Source organism: Schistosoma haematobium, chromosome 7 (genome assembly GCF_000699445.3).
Source record: "Schistosoma haematobium chromosome 7, whole genome shotgun sequence".
NCBI lineage: Eukaryota > Metazoa > Platyhelminthes > Trematoda > Strigeidida > Schistosomatidae > Schistosoma > Schistosoma haematobium.
In genome coordinates this window covers 17042159-17055917 of record NC_067202.1, presented here as the reverse complement: position 1 = coordinate 17055917, position 13759 = coordinate 17042159, and the positions used below count along the sequence as shown (strand labels likewise).

Sequence of the window (13759 nt, the reverse complement as noted above, 5' to 3'; positions counted from 1 at the left end):
GAAAATCCGTGAACGATTACCAAAGGATTTCGGCCAAGAAATAATTGTTTAGAACTGTAGGGAAACGACCAAATATTTTCAAGAAGGATATCCGAAATCCGCGAAACGATTGTCAAACGACTTTGACCAATTAATACTTGTTTAGAACTGTAGGATCCAAACCACGGTTTGGATGTTGAAGAATAGCCGACCGAGGACCTTGGACACGCGCCTTATCCCGTCGAAATCAAAACAAGTAATCGGGTAACTAGCGGTTCTATAATTCATAATAAATTTAATGTAAATCATTACCTAAACAAATATTATCACCCGGCTATTCAACCAATGATTGTTCAATCAATTAAATCTAAATTACAATAAATAAAGAAGTTGATAGAAGATGAGGAAAAATTACCAGTCACAACAAATGAACGTTATTCTATCCTGACTGGATAGATCACACACAACAGGGAGAACAAATCAATATGGCTACCGCCAAGAACAAGTGTCAAGTAAAACAACGCAGATGCAGTTCAGGAAGAAACACAAACTTAGTAAATGCGTAATAGAAACAAGAACTATAACAAAAAATACAAATACGAACAATTCAAATGTAATCAAAATTTAACAATGTACAACTAATGTGATCAATAGGAATAAAGTACAAGTATATACATGGAGGGATTTTCACCAACACACGACACATTCAAAATGGATCTTACAGTGGGTGGTTGTAAATCCTCGTGGCTTTGTTGAAATTAGACACCGACACTATTGAATGCCAAATAGGTGGTCTAGAGGTTAAGCATTGGCGCGCCAGACCATAGATCCTGTGTTTGAATCCCGCGTGCGGGGTTGTGGATGAGCACTGCCGAAAAGTTTCTCACTAAGACGAAACAGTTTTTCAGTGCCTCCAGGTTTTCAATAATAGTCTAATATTCATCAAATAATATTCTCGATTGAAATAAAATTCAAATGTTAGTGTCTGTTTTGACATCCAAGGGAATCAGTTTGTGCCACTTTGATCTTAACCAATCACGTCAAATTAAGGCGTCTTTGACAGCCCATTAACAGAATAATACACGTAACAAAGTGTTTGTTCGTGAACACATGAGCATATATTTTGAACTACAAATAAACCAATCACTTATTTTAAAGTATTGCCAATCATATCCAAAATCATTTTCATCAACGGAGGTCAGGAATTTCAACCAATGGTGGATAAATATCTGCCTATGTCCTCGATAGCTACAAAGATATTGGATAATAATGTGTTCATCTACAGAAATGATTGGTTAACAATGAAAAGATGATTTTATGAAATTAAATCTTTGCAATGGTTACTTTGAATCATAGAAAGTCAGAAAGAAACAAACACACACCTGAAAAATCTATATAAACCAAACACGTTCTGGTAAGATTGTTATACTACTTTGAACGGAAAGATGGGGTGAGTGTTGAATGAACACTGTATGTTCTATATGAATTTCAGTCTGATTCAACGAGATTACATTGTTTTCTTCATATCAACCATTTCAGATATACTTCTCTATCTGGTCTGTTGATACCGGTTTGTTTGGTCGTCATCGTGCTTTACGAATTCGTCGACTGTCAGGATATCTGCGAAAACCCTGGATTAGCGACATATGAAAATGTGACTTCAGAAAACGGTTCATATAAATATGTAAGTATACAGTCAGATTGTAATGCACATACACAGTCTCATCATTATTATTACTCACGAACAATTAGTCACAATCAGACGTATCCAGTTGTTAGTGACGGTTTTAAAAACTTTAGTACCACTCAGGTGAGTTGACTACATTTTGTAACGGAACTACTAATTCTTATGTTTGCATCTTTTAAGGATGTTAAGCCGAAATTTTCGTTTAAATTTTACGGTATTAACGTCACTACATTTAAGATTTCTCGTGATGGTAAGATAATTTTTTTCTTCTACTTGAAATTGTTATTGAGTTTTGTTGATCACAATTCATTCCATGAATCAAGTTTGCTAGAATTTCTTCAATGAATCAGTTTTATGCGTTTTCTGACATTCAAAACTTTTGATAGATTCTTTTTCTTCTTGTTGAACTTATCGAACGTTCGATGTCTTACAGCAAACTAATTACAGTTCATGGAATTCATTTTTGTCTCCAGTTCATTTCAAACTGTTTCATTCATCCATTATAGAATTTCAAGCAAATTGTATGTTTTCATTAAATATAGGCATGATAACAATATTCGGAGAAAAATATATCGGATATATATTTAATTATGTTCTGAGAGGTTTTTTTTCCTGAATATGAGATGATAGAGAACAGTGAGTTTTTCTATTATCCCATAATGTTTTCTTTTGTTTGTTCTCGCACACTTGTTGTGCATAAATGGTTCAGTATTTAGCTTGATTATTACACGAAAGCTGACCAGTTCACAGTGATTATATTGTTTCTGTGATTTGGTACCAGAACATGTGTTCACAGCACGTATTCATTACTGTCAAGTTAAAATATCAAATAAACACAGGGATTCACTACAAAATAAACACAAATCGATTCAGTAGAAATTACCAACCAAGTGATGTGGTTGCTGAGTGAAAATGAACTGTTGTCCAGTTTATTTAAACAACAATGCGAAAGATGTCTCACCGACGCGATACGTCTTTCTAGATTAAATGAATCAAATTGATCGCATGTGCAACACTAAGCAATGTTGTTCAACAGGTCAGTTTGAGTCATTAACTTTATGAACTGTCAAATTATACTTGACGTCTTCCAACTCTTTTCTGACACTTAGTTGATTCATGAAAGCTGAATATCTCTTAGTCGCTATCTGTGAACCACTTTTTAGATTATCCTGTTTATAAAATAATGACATTAAAACCCACGCCCTTCCTTACACAATCAATCAACGAATGATGATTGTTCATTCAAATGTACCAGTTCACTTAAATCTCGGAAGGAAGGAAGGTGATAACTCGCTTGCCAATACATTTTTTGTTAGAATGTATATTTATTAAAAGAGGTAGATATTCATTATGCAGATATATAAATATCTTTTCGATTTCCATTTATTTCAGATGATTTCATTGCTGTCAAATGGTATTATGAGATACGGGATGGCGGTACAAGTAAGCGAACATTGAATGATCATTTGATATCATATGAAATCTTAACTTTTAAAACTACTCATTGTGTTTGCTCACACCTGCCTGTTCAGTTTGTGTAATTCAATTTTTCCCAATGACTGACAGAAGTAGGAATACATAACGCTTCTGCAAAATGAGGGTGGACTTGTACATGGAATCCATCGTTCAATTAATCACAATGATTAGCACTCGAAGATCAGTTAACATAGACTGAAAGAGACTAGACTTGATGAGTAATAAATGGATGAATGAAGTTACAATGCCATCTCACATGCGGACACACTGATGCACAGATTCATCATCGTTGACTGGCTTCAATGGAACTTGATGTGAAGTCCGTTTATTGTAACAAATAAATTGTGTTATATGTTCGTCCCAAAGCCATTTTCTGCACGCACCACATTCGTCGACACAGTCGCTCATCGCATAGTCATTCCTAAATATTGCCCGATAAAATCAATATGTCTGAAACTATTCACTTCACATCCTCAACAAATAAATCTGTATTCTTTGTAAACGCCATGGTCGGAGTCACTCGACTGATCGATTTGCCAGTGTGATTATTGAGTAATTAAATTCTCAAGTTTCGTTTGTGAACAAACACTCCACAACACAAGTCATGTGTTCTTAGGGTCGATTGATTTGGGAGTAATGATAGAAAATATTGCGTAGAATTGTATACTTCTCGGGTTCCAAAGACTAAACAGCTGACATTCATTTTGAATAAATTGTGTTCATATGATTTGCATTAGGTCCACTTGATATTCTTCATAGCGAATTCAACGAAGGAAAACATTTGAGATAACACGGTATATGTTTGCTTAAACTGGATATTTTTTGTAAGTGGGCATATACAGTGTCACACCTAACAGTAACAAGCTCATCATCATTCCCTAAGAATTCTAAATATCAATAGTCTTTTTTTGCAGGTATTATAGTCAAGATGACTATTGTGATACATTCCTGTGACAAGATATCCCTCTATTATGAGAACGTAAGTTGTACAATTGAATTGAAATAAAATTTTGTTTCAAGTAATATAGCTTAATCCACTCTTTCTTGCGTATCATTATTGTCAAATGTATCAAGATACATTGAATACGACAGAAAGAGATCAACTTTTGTAATGTGCAAACGGACTATGTGACACTATTAATAATCATTTAATGGCACACACTTTAATGTACCACTTGCTAAAAACAGTGAATAATTAGAAGTGAAGAGTCATCAAAAGAAACGATGATGTCTCTTCGCAACAGATAAGGACAAACAGTGTACTGTAGAGTACAGCACGGAAATAGTCATATTATGAGAAGATTTATTTCGTCTTCTGGAGATAAGCTGTTCGGAAAGTACATTGCAGAATATTCTGAGGGATTCAGTGTTTAAATTGTTGATCGTTTCACAGTGTGTATATTTTTGAATGCCAGTGTTTGATACTTCCAGTACTTCTTTTCAGATCCCCACGGGACACAAGGACAGTCCACTGAACAATATATTTGAAGGTTTAATTCAGTGTGGAGGTAACAATTATTGCTGGTATTTTGATGTAGAGTAACCATGTCGACAGTATTCTGTTAACGTAATATTACTTTCTATTCGTACACGGTCATCTGCATGTCAACATAGTAAACTGCCGTTTTCGCTCATAGTGATCATTTATAACTGTATTACAGTCTACAATGATTAGTTGATTTGAATGTAAGACAAATCGATCAAAGTGCAATTAAAGTGTTGAGGATAATCGTGAGGGATAAAGTCGAAATACGTTTCGTAAAATCACTGTCCAAAAATTACCGTATACTTGATATCCAACGTCAATTATATGTTTACAATTCTTGAATGGAATTTTTGTAGTTACACCCGATTAAGAATCTTAGTGAAACCCAATAATGAAAATGTCTAATGTCCTTGGAACAATGGAACACTGTGTTGAAATCAAAGTACATGTGTTTTTAATTCAACAACGGTCATCCTTATCACTGTGACAAATTAGATTTGAGTTGTTGTGATGAAAGTGTAATGGTTCTGTTTCAGTGTTTTGTGATAAATTACACGGAATGTGAATTTCGTGATCCACATTTTCTGACAGTTTCTTAACCCAATATTCCGAATGATAGAACCATGATGTGTGAATATCATTACAGTAAAATTGTAGATAGCTATTGGAGAATGCTTACCCATACATCTAACGACGGACTGATCCAGACAGGGATATTTGAACGACAATATTTGACGGACGATATATCTACTGATTTATTTAATTGATCACTCACTCGCTCATTCACTCACAGAACAAACAGTCCCACTTGTTGTCCTCAGTCCTATGACTACTCAAATAGAAACAAAAGAGTGATGCTTGTAACTGATAGTTGTTGTATACAATGCTCAATCTTCATGCCATACTGAAGTGATCATGTGTTGTCTTAAGATCAAGCTGAGTTTCAAGATAAGCGTTTAATGAAAGCGATTCGGTGGGATACAATGTTTTGTCATTAAATGTGAGACAATGCACTAAATATTTGGTCAAACGGTATACATTGATCAGTTGAAATATGTTACTTAGTCTTGAACAGTAAATCTCAATGTTGACTATGTGTAATTTGAAACGTCGAAGGAATTGTACCGAGTTGGACATGTTCCTTGAAGATGTTGCACTGAGAATGTTTTAAAATGAATCAGAAATTCAATATTATCATTTTTCATTTACTAGTTAAACACTGGCCGCTTTCCATATCAGTAATGATGTAGAGCATGTGTTGTGAGGATTTTGTATGAAAAACACTCTATCTGTAATCAGAAATTTTCAAGTCTTAATTTTACGGTACATGAAATGATGAAACGAATTGTTATTTAATTAACGAGAAATCAAAAATTTAGGGTTTTTTTAAAAAATTTATTTCAGATGAGATATTAGCTCAAATAGTAACTCCTCGACGATGGATAACAAGTGACACTTTAGTGGAATTTGAACCTATCGAGAGTATGTTAAACGTTATTTCATCAGCATTGAATATTTCCGCACTTGAATATATCACTTCTGTTTCATCATATTATAAATTCCAAGTGTCATTTTATTTAGCCATTTCACGATATCCAGTATTGTTTCTCAGTTGACGCTTCCCTTGCAATTAATAATTACACGTCGGTGTGCTGTTGGATATTCCAAATGATTGAGCACTCAATTCGAACTACTACAGAAGACTTTACTTACTTCAAATTTACAGATGTGACAGAACCTGAAATAACAACTCCTGCAGAATTGATGACAAGTGACACGTCAGTGGAGCCTAAACCTATCGAGGGTATGTTAAACCTTATTTAATCAGCATCGAATATTTCCGCACTTGAATATATCACTTCTGTTTCATCATATTATAAATTCCAAGTGTCATTTTATTTAACCATTTCACGATATCCAGTATTGTTTCTCTGTTGACGCTTCCCTTGCTATTAATAATTACACGTCGATTTGCTGTTGTATATTCAAAATGATTGAGGACTCAACTTGAACTACTACAGAAGTCTTCACTTTCACCAAATTTACATAAAAATCACTTCATAAAACGATGGATGGGATGATTTAATCCTCGAAAACGTTTATCGTCTGTTGGCAGATTGTGTATTATCGAGGACGTGTTCGTTAGTTTTTCATTCAGTATATATGATATCCAATTTATCTGAGTTATTGTAATCACTGAAACACAACATGTTATTGTGATCATCTTGAAAGTATTAGTTTCATTTCTAAAATCTCTGCTTTGTCATGCTTGTCCGATAAATCGAAGGTGTAGACAAGTCACGCGTTCAAATTCCAATTTATCATAGTCGATATACATTCACAGTAACAAACTTACTGACGATTTACACAACATAAGACTGTTTCCTTTCTCATGAACATGTAAAGTGAGTATGTAGTAGCTGTGCTTCGATAAATAATCACCCTCGATCCGCTATATATATAAGGAGATGGATGAGTCATCGAATAGATTAAGCAGCTCATAATGAAGCTAGCAGAATGAATACATGCGTAGGCGCTAAGCAATGTTCAAGCATATCTCTTTCATACAAGCACAATAATAATAACAGTACAACAAGTTGACATACCATGGATGACTTTGTCCATTAAATAGGTCAACAAAAGAACTTGACTGAACTAAACTCAATTGCACGTGAGTCGCTATAATTGTCTACAGACACTTTTTACTTCACCATGTGTTAGACTATTGAAATAACATTTCGAGTACTGGGGGAATCGCTCGATACAATAGTGTTCGGATCGCCTTCAGTATTTGTCGAACAAAATATTATTTTCACTAACCCAATGAATCTGATGTGCTAACTGACGTTAAACAGACTGGAACGTGGCCACATATTTTGAAACCTTCCATCACATAATGGGTTAGTGAAAATATTTTCGTGGAAGCCACAATGATGATTTGAAAAACAAAGTCCCTCTTCCTTTGTCTTTCCGTCGAATCAACAACATTGAAAATCAGTTTTCGGCTTGAGAACAGCTGACCTTCATGCACTGATTTCGAAATAGTCAGTGCCAGTGAGCTCACGAATTGATTGTGCACTTCGCACATGCAGAAACGGTATACAAGATATAGATTGATGATAAAACTGATATCATTTACACGTTTCGTCATTCATGTATCTTTTGTTTGATAACTTGTAATGCCGTCTCGCTAATTTTTTCACAGTAAGTTGTTCAAAACACGATTCCATTGAAAAATGCCAAAATGCGACAACATCAAGTGTGGAATGTATGTGGTATGCAAAAGCTAATATGTGCATTAACAGCGATGATAATGATGTTAATGTAAGTAATTGTAAAGATTCATAGATTGTTTACAACATTGCTATATTCCACATTGTACATCCGATTACTCGGAAGAAACGTTTATTACAACGAATACGTTTTCATTTCATAGTAACAACAAACAATGAATGGGGTCATATTAATTTTTGGAGCTCACTGAGCTTGTAGTGACTTCAGAAATCCAGTATGTAACTGTATATCTATGTGAATTGCCATGAATCACCTATGAAATCGGTTTGAGTGATGAAGCGTATTCCGTTGGAAATTGTATATTATGTTTGCATAATTAGTGAAAATTTGTAGACTCTAGTTGTTAAAGCGCAGAACAAAGGAATCACTGAAATTCACACTGAAGAAAAATTTCGGAAAAATACTGCAAAAACTGAACCTTATTCAGCGAACATTTGATATTTAGTATTAATGCTACTGTTTCGTTTCTCTTTCAGAACACCACTTCAGGAATAAATGGACACAGTAAACATAATAACACACCTCGTTACTTGTATATCGTGATACCAGTAATCGTCGTCGCTTTCTGTGTCATATGCATCGGTTGTGCCATTTGGATGTATAAGAGAAAGAAGAGTAATCCATGATCGACAGAAACGTCTTATCGTTTGTTTTTATTATTTTGATCGAGTTGTTTTATTCTGTATTTCATCCGAAAACTTCTTGACATTTTGTTAACCGTTCCAATTATTTGAACAAGTTTTATACAATTTTCTGTTTGTTAGCGTATCGACTGAAGTAATTCTGTTGATTAAATAACTGAAATATTTACGTGGATTGTTTTCTCTCAGTTAATAAAAGCTGAATTGTATTATAAGAGTTTTACAGCATTTAGTTTAGAAATGAGCAGTATTCTGTATATGTGATTTTGTGATCATTGCAATCAATAATGAATCCGTTGTGAATGTTCAGTTTGATGTAGTGTCACCATGGGAAAATATTATTTGAAATTTACAACGGTCATTGTTATAAATTGATCAGTCAAAATACCATACTAGTTGAGCGTATACTCACGTAAGACTGAAGAACAGTGTGGATTGAATAAAGTAGTAACAGTCCGACCGTAGCATTGCTAAGATGACAGATTTGAAAAAGAAAAACACTACGGTGTTTCTACCAGTTGATGATCACTTCATTATACACTATTTATTTAATAATTATTCTCACTCACACGTAATTATGAGAAAGGATATTGCAAATATTCATTTGTATTGTTTGGTTGATTCTTCCTGTTGATGTTAAGGACTGCAATCACACGGTATGGCTCAACCTTGCAGAATTGGTTATTTTGTATAACTTGTCTTTAATCATAGTAATTATATTATTCTATATTTAGCCTAAATGTGTTCTTTACAAGCGCCAAACGTTAGATCGTGCATTGTTACTATACGACTAGTCAGAGTAGACAATGATGTGACTCCATGTATAATCATATAGATTAGGCAGTCACATCATGACATATCCACAATTTTAGAATTCGGTCTATTATTGCAATGGTATCACTAACAAATTAGATCATAATTCCACACACTGTGTAACTTAACTGAACAAACCACATGTCACTGTCACATTACACGTTCAGCATAACCCAAATGTGACTGATAGACTAGACTGAACACAAGAAATCAATCTATTCCACGGTTGAACATACAATTACCTAATACGTCGTATGCAAGTGCTTATGACATTTTTCTCCACCTTTTCAATTATGTACAACAACGACTATTAGGCTATACATCGTTTACTGCCGAACAACATTGAGCAAATATTTATCATTGATATGAACATTCCAATCCCTCAACGGAAATCCATTGTTCTTCTTGCGTTGTGTGGTAGGTTTTACGAATTAAACGTAGACCTCATGCAGACAAAATAGTATAATCAGTAGGATAAAAGATAAAACGGTAAGGAACTGAAATACGAAAACAAAAATGAAATAACGATGAGTTTTCTGAGTGACAACTTAAGGAAGATGGTCAAATTGTGTATTTAGTGTATTGTTTACAAATAATGAAATTAGATCTTCATCAGGTTTTCCTCTAATATACATGAATATTTATACGAAAATGTAAACCAATCAAGGCAATATGGGTCAATAATCACAATGAAATAGAATAAGTCTCTACACAGAATAGGTAAAACTACAAGTTGATGGTAGGATGACAGGTGAACTGATAGTAGTAAGAATAATAAAATAGAATAAGAAGACTCTTATCAATAGTTAAACGTTGGCAATAGAAGGTCAAACAAACGTGGGTAAATAGACTTGGAATAGTCAACACCAAAACTTTATAATCATTACGTAATAAGATGTGTGTAACTAATTAGATAGTGAAGAATACAAAGAGGCGGATAATTACAAACCAATAATGGATGTGGAAATAAGGTTAACGATAACACAAATAGAATAAAATAAATAATGATAATAATAAAATTTAAAATAAGAAAAATGTTAGTTAAGTTATAACTGGCCATGGAAGGCATGGGGGGGGGTCACGTATTTCTTCTGTACACATAAATTGGGGTTGTATGTACGAATTCCAATGGCTTCAGCTATATATAAGAGACAGGAACGGACTCCGTCGAGAAATGATGGAGGTATACGATAGATAACTCGAAATGATTTCGATTTATCTAAAGCATGACCGCTATCAATAAGATGTGCCAATATAGAACTGCGAATAGATGTTCTCTGGCCCTTTATGTATCAAGTTGGTAGATGTTCACTCATTCGTTGGTTAAGTTGCCTGGTAGTACGCCATATATAGCTCTCTCCACAGGAGCAGCTGATTTTGTAAATGCACATGGAAGAGGCCAACTCAGGCAACTTATCTTTCGTTTGAGTAGACATCGCTGGTCAACAAGAGAAGTTCAACGCAAGATTGGCTGCGTAGAATGTCCTGGTGATTACTTTGGTTAACCTATATTTCAGAGTGTCACTAGCCACATCCCCGTTGAATTGCACTTTCATGTATAAAGGTTTCTTACGAACAGTCGAAATCTCCGACTTCTTTATTATATCATGCATGTATTTCTTAATGAACGCGCTGGGGTAGCCGATCTCGGTCAGTGAGTTGTTGATGAATTCAAGCTCCTGACTTAGAGTGTCTACTGTACAGAACTTTTTCGCTCTGCTAGTGAGACATCTGACCAAATTTCTTTTGTAACGGATGAGTGTGAAACTGCAGAAGTGAGTATATTGGCATGAAGAGGGGTTTCTTCCATACACGCTTCTACTTAGTGTGCCGTCACTTCGTCTGCTTAGTATTACGTCAAGGAAGTTCAGCTTATTATCATGCTCGCTGGGTGAACACTGTTGAATTGGTCTAGGAGTTCCTCTTTACTAGTGTTTTGATCTACGATGATGAAGGTGTCGTCAATGTATCGGCAATATAAATCAAGTTTCTTAATAGTCTCATTGAGAGGTCCATTTTCTAGCTTTGCTAGGAAGAGATCAGCTAAAATCGGGCCTAGAGGCGAGCCCATGTCTATCCCGTCTATTTGTCTATAGTAAGTATTGTTGAAGACAAAATGTACATTCAGAGTGCATCTTAGGAGCCGTTCTCTTAGGCTATCGTTAGGCAAGCCAATGTTGATTTGGTTTTCTGATATTTGCTTGCATATAAACTTAATAGTCTCTATAAGTGGTACGTTGGTGAACAAAGATCCTACATCCAATGAGATCTTATTTTTCATACGAACATTAATATTTTCTACTTTGGAGGTGGAGTTGAAGACATCTTTTACACTATTTCTAACAACTGATGACGATCTAATTGAAATCAATTGTTCGCTTATATCAGTTGTTCTAATTTTCACAATGGGAATCTTTAATATTCTAAAATGATGAAATGTTTTGCTCTAACAAAGTTTTCGTTCATAACAGATGTTATATTGGTAGTTTTTATAGTAGTAGAAGTTCCAGTAGTGGTTTGATTGGTGCAAGTAGTATAATGCGTGATAATATTATTAGTTTTGTTACTGCTTTTAATGATCTGAGTATTAGAAGTATTAGTAATGGTAGTAATATTACTGGTATCGTCAGTAGTATTATTATTAATAGTAGTAGTACTAGTGTTAGTTGTAAGAGTATAAGCATTGTTACTTTTAATTATTGCACTTGTTTTAGTAGTATTGGTAGCACCAATTTTATTAGTTTCAGTACAAGTGGTGGTTGTAGTAACAGTATACGTGGGACTGTTGGTTATGGTAGTTTTACGATTGTTATAAGCAGTAGCATCGTGATGTGTGCTACTGATGTCGACAGATATAAGTTTTATGTATCATCAATCGACGGTGAAATGCCTGTAGTCTGAAGGTTGGAATCACTGAATAGAAGAGAACGAGAACAGTGATTGATTGTTATGAAGATGAAAGAACTATAAATTCTGAGACCATTGATTTACATTCTGCAAATGAGTTTGTGGATAATGTAATTATTACCTACACTAAAATGTTTGCCATACAACAATGCATAGAACTACGGAAGGATTATGAGATCCAGACAAATAAACATATCACACATTCAATCGATCTGAAATTGTGGTGAATGTTCCTTGTAGGACAGTTATGATCTAATGAATGTCTGAGTTGACTTGATAACATCATCTGGCTACAAACATTTCAATAAAATGTTTCAATGACATCTTCCACATCCAGCTTGGGTTCAATTTGGAGTGCGTTGAAATGTTGTGATGAATATATTCAGCAATGCTGTGTCTTTATGAAAACCAACACGTAACGGAGTTCCACCGATAATAATCTTCAGCTCTCTTTTCATGTCTGTTTTTGTTAATGATCTACAGATGATGTCATAGTCGTTTGTTTTGGATTGGTCTTTTCCATATCATGATGAACTGTCCTCTGTAACGATGATCAAGTAGTATTGTTGACTCTCGAAACGCCATTCTTCTAACGCTTTCATTGAGTTTTTCCACAAGCGTTGCACCACTCGTGTCACAAATATTTACGCTGGCTTGCTCGTAACGTCAATACGATTTTCGAAACTAAGACTTCCATTACACTTCCTGTTGTCTTTCATCATTCGTATTGTCATCGTTTTTGGAATCACTGTCAGTTGATCAAGTAATTTGACGAATCGATTTTATTTGTCATCGGCACCCATTTCTGTCCTTGATTCTTTCGGGTTTGGAAACACTGTCTTGCATTGAGTTTTAAACATACAGCAATACGGATAAACGTGAACTCGTAAATAAATTAGAATATTCAGCATTCATTAGAATAAAACGTCATCATTGCTCTGTAATGAGTCAGGGCACCTCACTCAGTGATACCCCATATGAGGATTCGCAGTCACCGACTCAAAATAAACATATGATTTAGATTCGATTTCTGCGAAACAAGAGATGGATGAGAAAGTAGCACTACACCTTCTTGCTTAACACGTTCTAGTAGACTTATAAAGAAACCTAAACGTTATGTACATTTCGTAGACTGATAAAATCAAAAACATTCAATGATACAAATTACAGAGTTAAATCAAATCAATCTTCTAATAAAAACTATTTCTTTTCTCCACATGTAATGCTTAGATCTACACTTGCGTCTAATAATCACTCACACTCATCAGCATTACTTTTTGAAGAGAATAGAACAAAAAGATATTTGTCGAAACAACCGAATCAAATCGAATGATGCTATACGTAATTCGTGTTAGTCTTCACTAATGAACGAAGCGTATCTACATGTTATTGAGGTGTAACGCTCTCAAACAGATTCAAACTCGTGCTATCCAAATAAACAGTCTGACAGGTAGTCATCCAGCTATTTAGACCTGT

General features: G+C 34.6%; 1 protein-coding gene across 1 annotated transcript; it reads left to right on the top strand.

Moving 5' to 3' along the window:
• Positions 1 to 1520: 1520 nt before the first annotated feature.
• Positions 1521 to 8752, top strand: MS3_00000792 (uncharacterized protein). Its single transcript, XM_051208422.1, has 10 exons — positions 1521 to 1663; positions 1700 to 1789; positions 1847 to 1916; positions 2209 to 2302; positions 3059 to 3109; positions 4057 to 4121; positions 4587 to 4650; positions 6033 to 6110; positions 6355 to 6432; positions 7261 to 8752. The coding sequence occupies exons 4-10, from the start codon at positions 2290 to 2292 to the stop codon at positions 7311 to 7313; spliced, it is 402 nt and encodes a 133-aa protein (XP_051064561.1). The 5' UTR covers positions 1521 to 1663; positions 1700 to 1789; positions 1847 to 1916; positions 2209 to 2289; the 3' UTR covers positions 7314 to 8752.
• Positions 8753 to 13759: the final 5007 nt, after the last annotated feature.